We start from the raw sequence: 16,518 nt of genomic DNA on the forward strand, positions 1-16,518 counted from the left end.
CTAAAATGAAACGGGACAAAAAGCTGCTTTTTTTTTTCCTTGAGACAAAAAAGGAAAATCAAGACGGATAGGAGGACAGTGGTCTCTTGTTTTCTCTTGGTAAATTAATTTTCACAAAGTAGGATTATTCTTATTAACAAATCAAATATTATACTACATGCGGCTCTTCAGCGGCGCCCTGTTGGCTCCATGGAGCTTTTCAAAAATGGAAAAAGATGGGGAAAAATATATTTTTGCTTTAATAATGTTTCAGTAGGAGCACAAACACGACACAAACCTTGTTAATTGCTAAAAAGTCCACTGTTTAATATGTTTGTGCTTCACCGATGAGAGGATTTGGCCAGCGCCGTTTTTTCCTACTAATTTTGGCGGCCCTTGAACTCACCATAGTTGGTTCACGTGTACAACTTTTTCCGACGCTGCCACAGAAAGACTTGTTTTTTGCCACCCCTTCTTTGTCTCATTTTGTCCACCAAATATTTTATGCTGTGCAAAGGTGAGCTTTGTTGATGTTATTGACTTGCGTGGAGTGATAATAATCCATGCTAACATGCTATTTAGGCTAGCTGTGTGTACATATTGCATCATCATGCCTCTAGGTATATTTGAGTTCATTTAATTTCCTTTACTTATGTTCTCTGTGTATTTAATGTATATTTGCATGTCTCATGACATTATCTGTATGTAATATTGGCTGCATTTCTGATTGTGTGCCATGTTGTTCCAGACCACAGCAAACGTTACTTATCGTGTTACAGACCACAGCAAACGTTACCTGCTTGCAAAGATTGTAACAAATCCACTAGAAGAAAACAGCATGTCCTTTCCTTTAACTTGGGCACACACATCTATACCTTTGGCAGTTTTAAGCCAGTCATTTCCAGGAGTTATCTCACCCTCTGAGAGACTTACCTAATATGTTGTCTTCATTATAAGGCTTTTAACTTTTTGCATCTCTGTATTTTTGGTCCAATATGGCTAGATCAACATTTTGGGTTGCCGACCCCTGAGTTAGACCATAAATCGATGTAAACAATCTTCTAAACAGGTTTTTAACAAAATTAGAGCCCTTTAAACATGAAATAACAACTATTTGTTTCACTTAATTTAGTAGCCTTAAATTACAGTATCCTCCAAGCGGCATTCTAATGGTTGTCACCTGGCCACTACAACACAGCCACTATGTGGAAATACTTCATTAAAACCTGGGTAATTCCTCTAAATTAGAAACTGCAGACATAAGTTGGTCGACTTGACAGTAACATCTACGACCATTCGTCGTGTTGTTAACATTCCGTGTTGTTAGCATTGTGTGTTGGACGTTGCCATTCTACATTGCTTACAGGCTCACCTATGTCATGTAGCGCTGATGATGTCGATGACAAAGTACCGAGTTCACCTCCACTTAGCATTGTCCAGATATCTGCAGATACCAGCATGAAGTGACTGGTACGTCTCATCTTTTGACATCACTCACAACAAAAGCTTACAAATGTGTAGATGTGCTCTTGATGAGGCAGGAGATGAAGAGGAAGTGCATCAAAAAGTCTGAAATGGCCATAGGGGTCCATCGAAGTATATATGTATAATAAATTGCCAGTCACAATTAACTTGTGCTCAGCTGGGAAAAAAAAAAAAAATATATATATATATATATATATATATATATATATATATATATATATATATATATATATATATATATATATATATATATATATATATATATATATATATATATATATATGTATACACTACCGTTCAAAAGTTTGGGGTATATATATATATATATATATATATATATATATATATATATATATATATATATATATATATATATATATATATATATATATATATATATATGTATACACTACCATTCAAAAGTTTGGGGTCACATTGAAATGTCCTTATTTTTGAAGGAAAAGCACTGTACTTTTCAATGAAGATAACTTTAAACTAGTCTTAACTTTAAAGAAATACACTCTATACATTGCTAATGTGGTAAATGACTATTCTAGGCTGCAAATGTCAGGTTTTTGGTGCAATATCTACATAGTTGTATAGAGGCCCATTTCTAGCAACTATCACTCCGGTGTTCTAATGGTACAATGTGTTTGCTCATTGGCTCAGAAGGCTAATTGATGATTAGAAAACCTTTGTGCAATCATGTTCACACATCTGAAAAAAGTTTAGCTCGTTACAGAAGCTACGAAACTGACCTTCCTTTGAGCAGATTGAGTTTCTGGAGCATCACATTTGTGGGGTCAATTAAACGCTCAAAATGGCCAGAAAAAGAGAACTTTCATCTGAAACTCGACAGTCTATTCTTGTTCTTAGAAATGAAGGCTATTCCACAAAATTGTTTGGGTGACCCCAAACTTTTGAACGGTAGTGTATATACTTATTATGTCATCCATTTACTTATGAACTGTTAGAGGCGTATTAAATAATATTGCTATTAAATATGTAACGTATTAAATATGTGGGGATATAAAAGGCATCCGGTGATATCAGACCGGGCGGAAGCGGAAATTGACGTCACAAACGACCTAGGAGCACCTGTCAGACCCAGCGTTTTTTGCTACGGAGCCCCTTCATGGAATAATCCTCATTTTGACCTTTTTTGTGGACTTTCCATTGGCCTGTGGAGAACCGAGACAACAGAGACTTTTTCCAGGAGGACTTTGAGTTGGATGCGCAGACGCGGTACCGTGAGTACGCTGCGGCTTCCAAACATTTGATCGCTTGCCCGTACGTGTATGCTGCTATGTGCATGTCACGTACGTAACTTTGGGGACTTTGGGGAAATATATGTTATGTATTAACTTTGGGGAGGTGAACGGTACTTTGGACTGTGGGATTTGAGTGTTTTGTGCGGGTGTTCAATTTGTATTGGCGGGTTATATGGACGGGAGGGGGGAGGTGTTTGTAATGCGGGATTCATTTGTGGCATATAAATATAAGCCTGGTTGTGTTGTGGCTAATAGTTATACATGTCTTGTGTTTATTTACTGTATTAATCATTCCCAGCTGAATGTCAGGTCCCACCCGTGACTCCTTAGTTTGCGTAGTGGCAGAGACACCCGGAAAACTTGGGTGTGTTTGTTACAGAGTGGTGGCCCGTACGGGGGACGGGGCTTAGTGTATCATTGATATCAGCGACTTTTATTTTCGTTGTTTATTGCAAAGCACGTTAAGGGGAATAAGTAGAATAGCAACATTGTTTGTCTTGTTAAAATATAAATGCATATTGGGTTCACTTTTTTCCCTAAATAGTCAGCAGTGTGGCACACACTCTTATTGTGTAACCATTTTTCTACATTTTGATATATATATACATACATTTACTGGTACATAAATACATACCATTTTTATACATTTACGCAAATAGACACTAACAAATATGACAGTTAATACTTACACATAATTCATTTAATTTGAGCTATGTCGACCAGCAGCCACTACCTCATGGAGGAAGAGGACAGACAGGACTTTGCTGATGCAGCCCAGGACCCAACTCCGCCCCTTGACCCTTTCTGCCATGTCACCAGTAGGCCCAACCAAAATGGAGTTGCTGAGCTGACTAACTTGCTGGACTCTATGTATTTAGAACAGTCCAGACAGGATGCGGCAGCAGAGGAAGAGAATGGGGTGGAACCAGAAGCCGTCCTGGAGCAGCTTCTGACGCTTCAACAACGAATGGACATTCTGGAGAACCGACTCACAGAAGCGGTCGACAGCACCCTTAACTGGGAGGATGGACTTAGGGCAGCGATGGAGGCCATGGCTGGAGAGATGAAAGCATATGTGGACACGAAAGTGCAGAATTTCGACCAAGCTGTCGTAGCATGTCTGCGTTGAAGATATGAAAGGTGGGGAGAGGAATTAAAAAATACCCTTGCTAAAACCTGAAGGTTTTGGCGACCAGCTAGCTTCTCCACTCCTGCAGCCACTATACCAGTCAGCCACCACCCACCTGTCATGGACATCACCTTCCCTATTACACCTGCTGTCACCACCATCGCACCTGCTGTCACCACCATCCCACCTGCTGTCACCACCAGACCACCTGCTGTCACCGTCATTACACCTGCTTTCACCGCCAGACCACACATCAGGATGGAATTTCCCCGGTTTGGAGAGTCCAAAGGCTCAGCCGATGCCACAGATTTCATCGAACAGTGTGAAAAATTACTAGCACTTCGCCCTTTGAGCGATACTGAGTTGGTGGGAACCCTCAATGCTGTTTTAAAAAGGTCCTGCCAGGAGTTGGTGGTCGGCAGCACGCAGTAGCATAACCAGCTGGTCTACATTTAAGCAGTATTTCCTGGAAGTCTTTTTGCCAACTGACTACCAATCCGAGATTGAGATGCAGCTCCACTCCAACCTTCAAATACCTAATCGGTGCTTGCGAGATTTCGCATATGATTATCGTGCCCTTTGCCTGAAGTGGAGACCTGACATGGAGGAAGCCGAGATCGTGCACCGCATACTCGGTGCCTGCAATCCCAGGTTGGCCAGTGGTCTATGTGGAATTGTGACAACAGTCGAACAGTTGGTCAAGGTGGGCTCCCTGATTGAACGGGATTGGACAAACAGTAAAGACTATTGGAATCGTGTCCAACAATGCAACCCTCCAAAAAGATCTGGCAAGAAGATGGAGTATGGGCCCAGTCGAAGTGGGGCCGACCTTGCCGATGCTATGGGCGAACAATCCCTACTGGTGGTCCCTATTTGCATGTGTGGCTCTAAGGGAGATGGAGTCCTGGAATCCGGATGCACTTACTCACTAATGAGTCATATGTTGTGGAAGGCTGTTAGGAAGTGCGGCGAGGTTCTGGAGCCAAGCGGAAGTCCAAAGTTTGTCATGGCAAATGGACAAGTAAACCATGCAGTTGGAAAAGCCACCCTGCTCCTCAATCTGCATGACTGTCACAGCACCCTACAGGTTAATGTGATGGCTGATGGCCACTTATGTATGCCCGTGTTGCTAGGTCTCGACTTCATGACCACATCACAAATGGTACTCAAACCTCATCTCAGGAGGTATGTCATGCCCAGAGGGAGATAATTCAAATTTCTCCCCAAAGGCAGAGAAATGCTTTGCTGGACTCACCCTGGTCCCTCCATTAATTTTTACCTGGCCATAAATGAGGAACCCCAAGTCAATCAGTCTGCAATCCCCCTCCTCGAATCCCAACCTGAGGTGGTGCGGCCACTGCTGCAGAAGTGGCCAACTGTTTGGACTGAGACTACTGGGGCCACAAGGGTCATTAAACATCAAATCACTACCATGGATGAGATGCCTGTTAGGAAGCGAGCTTACAGAGTGTCCAGTCACAAACAAGAAATAATCGAAGACCAAATAAAAAAATGATCAGCGATGGAGTGATAGAGCCATCGACATCTCCGTGGGCCTCTCCTGTTGTTCTGACACCCAGGAAGGACAGAACACCCCGATTCTGTGTGGACTACAGGGGCTTGAACGCCAAAACCCAGCATGACGCCTATCCAATGCCCCTCATACATGAGATCCTGGAGTCGTTGCAAGGTGCAAAATATTTCAGCTCCCATGACCTGCAGAGTGGCTACTGGTAGTTTGCCATGGATGAGGATAGCAAGCCAAAGACTGCCATGATCAAACATCTGGGTCTATACCAATTTAAAGTAATGCCGTTTGGACTGCGCAATGCTGGGGCGACCTTCCAGCGCTTAATGGAGACAGTTCTGGGTGAGCTTAGGGGAAGAATCTGTTTTGTGTACATTGATGACATCATTGTGTTTTTGCAAACAGAAGAACAACACCTGCTTGACCTTGAAGTGGTGTTTGCAAAACTACAACAAGCAAACGTTACTCTCAACATCAAGAAATGTCACCTGCTTCAAGATCAGCTTACCTTCCTTGGACACCTAATATCAGGCAAAGGAGTGGAAGTAGATCCGGAAAAAATATCAGCAATAACGACATATCCCCCTCCCACAGACCTGAAAAGTCTTCAGAGGTTTGTTGGCATGGTCGGCTGGTACCACAAGTTCATCCCCAGGCTGGCCGACATTGCTGCTCCTCTAAACCAACTAAAAAAGAAGGATGTTCCCTGGGAGTGGAGTCCTACCTGCCAGGCGGCCTTCGACCACCTCAAATCTCTTTTGCAGTCTCCACCAGTGCTTGCTCAGCCCCATCCACAAATCAGTTTCCAGGTTCACTGTGATGCCAGTGACTTGGGCCTCGGCGCGGTCCTGATGCAATGCCTTGAAGGTGAAAAACGGCCAATTGCCTTTGCCTCCAGAGCGCTCCAAGGAGCTGAAGTCCGCTACTCCACTGCCGAAAAAGAGTGTTTGGCTGTGGTGTGGGCTGTTGAGAAGTAGAGACATTTCCTCGAGGGAACAACTTTTGATGTCTTCACGGACCACAGTGCCCTTTCATGGGCATTCAACTGCCCTAAAACTTCGTCCCGACTTACACAGTGGACGCTGAGACTCCAGGGATTCACATTCAGAGTGCATTACAAAAAGGGCTGCTGCAATGTGGTACCAGATGCACTGTCACGGGCACCCCAATTACTAAAAGGGAAGATTTGCCTCGTTGTCCCAAAAAGATACTGGTCAGATCTCCCCAGCACACTGCAAGATCTTTCTGAGGCCCAAAAAACTGATACAACATGTCTGGAATGTGGACCCTCTGTTGACCAACCTACGCCTGGCCGGATACACTATCAACTTCAGCAAGGGGTGTGGTACCGGGGAGTACCATCTAAGTATGGCGGCTTCAATTACCAGCTGGCAGTGCCATTTGGTCTGGTGCCGCAGTTCCTGGCCTACTTTCACGACAGTCCGTTCGGAGGACATCTGTGGAGAATGAAGACGCTCTTGAATATTCTCGAAGTAGCTTGGTGGCCAACAGTAAGGAAAGACGTCTGGAGTCACGTCCAAGCATGCAGGATTTGTCAACACTACAAAAAACCCAAAGACAAGCCAGCTGGGCAACTCCAGGCCTCTACCGTCAACGCCCCAGGAGAAATGCTGTGAGTGGACTACATGGGACCTTTTCCCCTCAGTAAGGCCCGGAACTCTGTGCTGATGGTGGTGGTGGACTACTACTCCAAGTGGGTGGAGCTGTTTGCCCTGAAAGACGCCAAAACTCCCAAGGTCTGCCAAATTCTCAAAAATTACATTTTCACTCGCTGGGGAGTTCCCACAAATCTTGTGTCTGACCGAGGCCCACAGTTCACAAGCCAACTGATGTCACGTCTGTGCGAATCCTGGGGGGTAACCCATAAATTAACCACAGCTTACCACCCACAAACCAACATGACAGAACGAGTCAATCGCACCGTCAAGACCATGATTGCCGCCTTTTTAGGGAACCATCATCAGGACTGGGATAAGTGGCTGCCTGAATTCCGGTTTGCCCTTAACACCGCTGTCCATGAGACGACTGGTTCAACCCCTGCCAGGTTGACTCTCGGGCGGAATCTGATGGGACCCCTGGAACCACTGGTACACAAAGCTCCACCACCACACACATCTGCATATCACACCATACTTACACACACACACCTAGAGGAGGAAGTGGAAAGACGTGGAGGCGCGTCCAAAGCTCGACAAGCCAGATATTATAATGCACAACCCAAAGATGTACACTTTGTAGTTGGGGATCTGGTCTGGATTAGGGCGCACCCACTTTCCAAAGCTTCAAGTAAATTATCTGCCAAACTTGCACCCAGATGGTTAGGGCCTGTGCGGGTAGAGAAAAAGTTGGGTCCTGTAAATTACAGTATTCGTTGGTTGACTGATAAGTCTAAGGTGGATACTATTAATGTGGTAAACATGAAACCCTATTATGGTCCCCATAAGTCGCTGGCTGGCGGGGGGGGGGGGGGGGGGGGGGAATGTAATGGCCATAGGGGTCCATCGAAGTATATACAGTATGTATAATAAATTGCCAGCCACAATTAACTTGTGGTCAGCTGGGAAAAAAAAAAAAAAAAAATATATATATATATATATATATATATATATATATATATATATATATATATATATATATATATATATATATATATATATATATATATATATATATACTCATGTCATCCATTTACTTATGAACTGTTACAGGCGTATTAAATAATCTTGCTATTAAATATGTAACAAATTAAATATGTGGGGATATAAAAGGTATCCGGTGATATCAAACCGGGCGGAAGCGGAAACTGACGTCACAAACGACCTAGGAGCACCTGTCAGACCCAGCGTTTTTTTGCTACGGAGCCCCTTCATGGAAGAATCCTCATTTTGACCTTTTTTGTGGACTTTCCATTGGCCTGTGGAGAACCGGGACAACAGAGACTTTTTCCAGGAGGACTTTGAGTTGGATGCGCAGACGCGGTACCGTGAGTACGCTGCGGCTTCCAAACATTTGATCGCTTGCCCGTACGTGCATGCTGTTATGTGCATGTCACGTACGTACCTTTGGGGACTTTGGGGAAATATATGTGTTATATGAACTTTGGGGAGGTGAACAGTACTTTGGACTGTGGGATTGAGTGTTTTGTGCGGGTGTTTGATTTGTATTTGCGGGTTATATGGACGGGAGGTGTTTGTAATGCGGGATTAATTTGTGGCATATTAAATATAAGCCTGGTTGTGTTGTGGCTAATAGCTATACATGTCTTGTGTTTATTTACTGTATTAATCATTCCCAGCTGAATATCAGGTCCCACCCGTGCCTCCTTAATTTGCGTAGTGGCAGAGACACCCGGGGACCTTGGGTGCGTTTGTTACAAGTCGTTCTGGCAAAAATCGGTCAACTTAATTGACATTAGCGCCAAAATGAGCTGCCGTGTTAGCATTGTTAGCATAACCATAACCCGCTTGGTGAATATCTTTATTGATTGCCGCAATATAATAATAGAAAGTAGAAAAATATCGCAATGTTATACACAAAAGACATAAATTAACATTTAATCCCGGCCAAAAAATGTGGGGAATTTGCTTTTTTTTTTTTTTAACTACCAAACATTTGTCATTTAGCTACAGTCGTTAGGGTTTTGATCTTGCATTTTTTTTCTTAGCGATTAAGCTAACTTAGCATGACGTAAAAAGGTAAAAAGTGGACCTAGTGCGCAGATGTTGACAAACACTTCAAAAAAATCTAATAAAAAAAACAACAAACAAATAAAACTAAAATCACACCTCATTAGCATTGAAGCTAACACACAACAAACACACAAAATAGGGCTGCAACTAACGATTAATTTGATGATCGATTAATCTGTCGATTATTACTTCTATTAATAATCGGATAAAAGAGACAAACTACATTTCTATCCTTTCCAGTATTTTATTGAAAAAAAACCAGCATACTGGCACCATGTTCTGGACATTGGGGGTGCAGCATACACCAACAATAATACAGAAATGTAACTCATCAGAACTGAATTAGATATTGTACACGTTTCTGTTGTGAATAATAAAGGATTCATTTCAGGCTGCCTCTGAATAATAGCATGAAATATTCCAGCACTTTCATAACGTTTAGTTATACTAAAGCGTCACTCAAATCTAAATATATTTATATAACTTTATCGGCCTGGCTACATTGATCCATTATGAAACCAACCTGAGATATTTCTGTCCGTTACGTTTATTTTGAAATTGGTAACCGTGCGTTTTCTCTCTCAAAACGGAGTCAAATGTGCCGGAGACACATTATCAGCCCCGTGTTGCAACAAAGGCATAACGTTAACGTTACTTACAAAAAAGCTGAACTCATGAATGCCTGTTGTCACTATGGACTTAAAAAGTTACGTACTGTGAGTTCCCTTCATCCATGGCTCCAACATGTTTCTTCTTCAGGTGCTCCTGAAGCAATGTTGTACTTCCGTGCCATTTTGCAGGAAACGGTCTTCTTTGAAGTCTTTAAAGTGAAGTGTTCCCACACTTTTGACGACTTAGGTCGTACACTTTTCTCCATTGAAGCAATAACCTCAAGATGTTTCTCCGCTAAACTATCGGGAGTGTTTTCCTGCGCCATTTTTCGAATTTTTCCAGCAAAGGAGACGCCGTCGTCACGTGAGCTGCACATGACACATCATTGGCTAGCTTACGCTACCTCATGAGACGTAGCCTCAGCGCCGCACTGGCGCTGTTTTGTACTGTTTTTGTACATATTTTGATTATTGTTTCTCAGCTGTTTGTAAATGTTGCAGTTTATAAATAAAGGTTTATATAACAAAAAAAAACAAAAAAAATGCCTCCGCGCATGCACATAGCATTGTTCCAACGAATCGATGACTAAATTAATCGCCAACTATTTTTGGTAATCGATTTTAATCGATTTAATCGATTAGTTGTTGCAGCCCTAACACAAAATAGCATCGTATGAGTAAGATGTAAGGTTCACTAAAGCAAAGTCTGAATTCGAGGACTGATTATCAAAGTCGGGCATTACACTTTCAAATAATCTAATATTGTGGGATGTCGGAGACATGAAAACATGTTGAAAAATACTACAATATGGGATTTATCTCCTTACACAAAGATTCCCGCTCTCATATTTCAACTATCTGTGTAACACGATTAGGGCTGCAGCTATCAATCATTTTAATAATCGAGTAATTTGTTGATCAGTTTGTTCGATTAATCTAGTAGTCGGATAAAAAACACACTTTATGGCCTGAATGTGTATTTTAGGGAAAATTGTTGATGTAAACCGAGAATGTTTTTTTTTTTTCCACATCATCAACATTTAAATTATGCTTTTAACATGTGTGTATTAATAAAAAAATAGAAGAACACCACTGCTCTCATGTTCACTCTACTGCACTATGTCCGCATATTTAAAGTTCCCGACACTTTTCCATGCGGTACAGATTTTATTTAATTATTTTATTATTTATACCAGTGATTTTCAAACTGGGGTACACAAGCTCCATCTAGTGGTACACCAAACTATCACTAAAAATATATTCAAACATAGTGTTACCTTTCAAACTGTGTGCCATGATACACTGGCCAAAAGTATTACATAAAATTGTTAAATAAAACCTCTGCCTTGTGTTAATGAATATTTAAGCCTACTACGCTGCTGTAATTTAACGTTGCTCATTGTGGTGGTACTTGGAGAGCCAAGTGTTTTCTGAGGAACCGCTGAGTTGGACTTGTTAAACGATTATCTTAAGCAACAGAATATAAATTGAATGTTGTTATCTAATCAATTCAATCTATTAATTGTTGCGGCGCTGATCAAGTACTCGGATAAAACACACTGAATGCATATTTTAGGGAAATACTTGAAATAACCAACATGTTTTCTCTTTGCCATAATCCTCAGTCGTATTTTCTAATAAATGCACATCATCAACATTTGAAGTGCACTTTTAACATGTGCATTAAAAAAAATACAAAAAAAATACAAAAATGTAAACTCTCTCCTGCAGCCCACCTTCGCAAATGTCTTCTCCGGTTTTGGCGCTATATGGGAAATAGAAGTGTTTCAAAATGTTAGTTCGACGATAATGTGGATGTTCCATTGGTCACAATTGTTTACTACTACAACTACAATTACGCACAGGGAGCTGATAACCTCGATCCTGACCTCCTGCTAAACTACCACCTGGTGTCGCACCTCCCCTTTATCTTAAAAATCCTCCAAAAATGTAAAACACTTAGCGTCTAACAAACTCTGTGAACACTTTCAGTCCCGTTTCAGGGCAAATCACTCTACGGAGACAGCCCTCGCAAAAATGACTAATGATCTATTGCTATAGATGGATGCTGATGCGTCATCCATGTTGCTGCTTCTTGATCTTAGCGCTGCTTTTGATATGTTCTAATAAAATGTTATGATCGAAGGTATCAAAACACGTATGGTATGTCAGACTTAGCCTTTTCTTGGTTTAACTCCTATCTTGCTGACAGGATTATTAGAATTATTATGTATCACACAACTCTTATGCTTAAAGGCCATTGCTATAGTTATTATCAATTGTGCTGAAGTTGTACTTTTCTATCTAATCTTGCTTTGCGAGTTGTCTCGTATCAGCAATTTGTTTCCAGACCCTGCCTGCTGACAGCCAAAGACGGACATCGAGTACCTCAACGCAGACAAAACAGAGACAGGGCGAAATCACGAGTGTCAGCACATTTCCATTCTGAATAAACATGTATTGTGTCTACTGGGGCTGCTTGCATTACCCCTCCCTTCAGAAGCAGCCTCAGTGATGTTAACTAGGGACCTCCCGAATAAATAGAGGAGCATGTGAGACTGTACTTATAGCGTAGGAGGAAAGTGTAACTGAGTGTACAGCCCAATATGTCTCTCCTCATGAGTAAAATTCAACTCTGTCTCTGCTTCATTCCTTCTTCTTGTCATGTGTAATAGATAGTTCAGTGTTCGGTGTAGATGCAGTGCGTCTCCCATAACAATGTGACCTCGGAGTATGTTAAGGTACCGTGCGGAGTTCCACAGAGTTCGGTTCTTGGCCGTGCACTCTTCAGCATCTACATGCTGCCGCTAGGTGACATTATATGCAAATACAGTGCTAGCTTTCACTGTTATGCTGACGACACCCAACTATAGTAATCAACACGTCGGATTGTAGTCAGCTGGAGGCGTGTCTTAATGAAATTAAACAATGGATGTCCGCTAACTTTTTGCAACTCAACGCTAAGAAAACGGAAATGCTGATTATCGGTCCTGCTAGACACAGACACCTATTTAATAATACCACCTTAACATTTGACAACCAAACAATTACACAAGGTGACTCGGCAAAGAATCTGGGCATTATCTTCGACCCAACTCTCTCTTTTGAGTCACACATTAAGAGTGTTACTAAAACGGCCATCTTTCATCTCCGTAATATCGCTAAAATTTGTCCTATTTTGTTCACCAGCGACGCTGAGTCATTATTCATGCGTTCGTTACGTCTCGTCTCAATTACTGTAACGTATTATTTTCATGTCTCCCTATGTCTAGCATTAAAATATTACAGTTGGTACAAAATGCGGCTGCTAGACTTTTGACAAGAACAAGAAAGTTTGATCATATTAAGCCTATACTGTATATACCTATATACATACCTATACTGTATGTACTTTTAAATACGTATCTATATATAAAGTCGTGGTGAAAAGTTTACATACACATATAAAGAACATAATGTCATGGCTGTCTTGAGTTTCCAATACTTTCTACAACTCTTGTGTTTTTTGTGATGGAGTGATTGGAGCACATACTTGTTGGTCACACAAAAAAACATTCATGAAGTTTGGTTATTTTATGAATTTGTTATGGGTCTACTGAAAATGTGAGCAAATCTGCTGGGTCAAAAGTATACATACAGCAATGTTAATATTTGGTTACATGTCCCTTGGCAAGTTTCACTGCAATAAGGCGCTTTTGGTAGCCATCCACAAGCTTCTGGCAAGCTTCTGCTTGAATTTTTGACCACTCCTCTTGACAAAATTGGTGCAGTTCAGCCACATTTGTTGGTTTTCTGACATGGACTTGTTTCTTCAGCATTGTCCACACGTTTAAGTCAGGACTTTGGGAAGGCCATTCTAAAACCTTAATTCTAGCCTGATTTAGCCATTCCTTTGCCACTTTTGATGGGTGTTTGGGGTCATTGTCCTGGTGGAACACCCAACTGTGCCCAAGACCCAACCTCCGGGCTGATGATTTTAGGTTGTCCTGAAGAATTTGGAGGTAATCCTCCTTTTTCATTGTCCCATTTACTCTCTGTAAAGCACCAGTTCCATTGGCAGCAAAACAGGCCCAGAGCATAATACTACCACCACCATGCTTGACGGTAGGTTTGGTGTTCCTGGGATTAAAGGCCTCGCCTTTTCTCCTCCAAACATATTGCTGGCTATTGTGGCCAAACAGCTCAATTTTTGTTTCATCTGACCACAGAACTTTCCTCCATAAGGTCTTATCTTTGTCCATGTGAAAACAAACAAATTGGCAGCTCAGTTGCCAGAATTGTACTGTAAAATGTACTTTAGTGTTTTACTGTAAGTAAAAAAACTGCAATTTTACAGTCAAAATTTTGGGGACGGCGTGGCGCTGTTGGGAGAGTGGCCGTGCTAGCAACCTGAGGGTTCCTGGTTTGATTCCCACCTTTTAACAACTTAGTGACGTCCGTTGTGTCCTTGAACAAGACACTTGGTACTTTAACTTTATCTTAAACTTAAACTTGGCAGCTCCCGCCATCAGTGTGTGAATGTGTGGGTGAATGTGGAAATAGTGTCAAAGCGCTTTGAGTACCTTGACGGTAGAAAAGTGCAATACAAGTATAACCCATTTAATTTTGGTATCTGAGCTGCCAATTTGTTTTTGTTGTTTTGCCGCAAACTGTAGTTTTTCGGTGTATTACTGTAAATGCCAAAACGGCACAACAGTTTATTCCAGGTTTTTTTCAAAGCCACAGAAAGTTTCACAATTTTACCATGAAATCTATTGCTACTTTTACATTGCACAATTTGATGGATAACTTGCTTTGAAGTCATTATTATTAGTATGTATGTCTATCTAAAAAATGGTTTGAATGTTTGATCATATTTTTGCATAATTAGACAATATTTAAGTTAACATAATTTGTGATTACATATATTTTTTTCTCCCAAAATAGAAAGAGAGAATACATTTAGTAAAACAAGTTACAGTACTTTATTGATACATATTATTTCCAGGCTTTCAAGGGCCAAATACAATGAAGTGGCGGGCCACATCTGGCCCCAGGGCCTTGACTTTGATACCGGTGCATTACACTCTCCACATCACGGTGCCTAAACCTGCGGGACGCACGCAGGAAAAGCCTCGGTCTGCGGGAGGGGTCTGCACATGCATATGCATGACGCTGCGACTTATCAAAGGGAATACGCAAGTAGGCGCGCCTCTTTGATTCCACTCGACGGGAAATGCAAAGACGGACCCGCCATAATCTCCGGCTTTCTTCCCCCATAATCCCGCAGTTTTAGCCCCGTAATGAGGAGTGGGAGCGTGTTGCGTAAGCACGGACAGTGTGTTTAAGACTGAGGGTGGGGTTAGGGTGGGTATGCATGCATTTTTTTTGTCATCATTACTGCCTTATATATCCTCTCTGCACACACACGCGCACACACACACACACACACACACACACACACACACACACACACACACACACACACACACACACACACACACACACACACACACACACACACACACACACACACACACACACACATGGCAGGTGCGTCCTCCTCCCTGCCAAGAGATGAGATTGTCGGCCTTTTCCGGTGGGACTAAATGTGTGTGTGCTCATTAGAATTGCCTAAAGTCCTGCTTGGTGAGAGCTTAAAGGGACCCAATTTTCCTGTCACTCTATTGGCAACCCTCTTAAGTGCTGGACGCTGCCACCACAACAGCATCAAATCACCAATGTATCCGGTGGTGCTACTGAGCCGCCAAGTGGAGCGTCTGCAAACTTCATCATGCAAGCCGCACTTTTCAAGTTGCATGCGTTACACATGGAAAAAGAGAGGAAAGACGCACTTTTCTCATATGCGCAATAATCCATCATGCGCGTAAATGCACTGCGCGTCTTGTACTCACCGTCAGTCATGGTGGTCTTCATGGTGTACAATCCAAGCAGTTTTGCAGGCAGAAATCCTGGAGGTTTAAAAGGGGTGGAAACTTTACCCCCGTCCGTGGCTGCACCCGAGCTCAGTCATCGGGGCGACTTGACGCCGAGAGTCCGAGATAAACATCCAGTTTAGAATAAATGCGCCAGGGGAAAAAACAACAACAACAAAAAACAGCTCCGAAGAGGACCTGGAGGTGTGAAAATAGAAGAAACTATGAAGCCAAGATCGAATCCATGTTTTTTTTTTGTTGGTGTGTTTTTAATATCCTGTCAGTGCGCGCCTGTGCTGTATTTCCCTCCAAGTCCGGAGAGCGTGGATGCGCATGGATGCTGCGCGCCACAGTGCGGGAGGATGCTGGCGCGGGTGGGGGTGGGGGGGGGGGGGAGGGGGAAGGGCGGGGCTGCGAGGGAGGAGACACGAATTCAGAAATAAATGTTTTATATGTCTGCATCACGCTACTAAAATGTCCACCCTATCATCTCCAACGCAGCCAAACCAACTCAATGATTATCTCTCCGCCGTGCGTAATTTCTGCCCGGCTGCACACAATCCCTAAAGTTATTTTTAGACTCCATAATCCCCAACGGGCACATTTTTTATGTATTTAATTTATTACTATTATTATATATTTTTTAAATATTTTTCATATTATTATTATTTTTTTATATATGTTTTTTGATAGCTTCTTCGCTCGCATGCTCCCCGATGCATGTTTCATGTGCAGGTGGGCGGTGGGCTGGCTCGCGTCGGAAGGTGACGTGAGGCGAATTGATGTGGATCGGACGCGAGGCTGCAGGCACGCACCTGCATGCACAAAGAGCCCGCCAAAAAGCCATCCTGTAGCCCGGGGTATATCCTCCCTGCGTGGACGGAAACACG

General features: G+C 42.3%; 1 protein-coding gene across 1 annotated transcript in view; it reads right to left on the reverse strand.

Moving 5' to 3' along the window:
- rtn4r (reticulon 4 receptor) overlaps positions 1-15,963 on the reverse strand; it is a 191,109-nt gene extending 175,146 nt beyond the window's left edge. The window contains exon 1 of the mRNA XM_062049516.1: positions 15,608-15,963. Coding sequence (XP_061905500.1) covers positions 15,608-15,629 — 22 coding nt within the window. The 5' untranslated portion in view covers positions 15,630-15,963. The remainder of the gene's footprint in view (positions 1-15,607) is intronic.
- Between the last annotated feature and the right edge of the window lie 555 nt (positions 15,964-16,518).

Source organism: Entelurus aequoreus, linkage group LG06 (genome assembly GCF_033978785.1).
Source record: "Entelurus aequoreus isolate RoL-2023_Sb linkage group LG06, RoL_Eaeq_v1.1, whole genome shotgun sequence".
NCBI lineage: Eukaryota > Metazoa > Chordata > Actinopteri > Syngnathiformes > Syngnathidae > Entelurus > Entelurus aequoreus.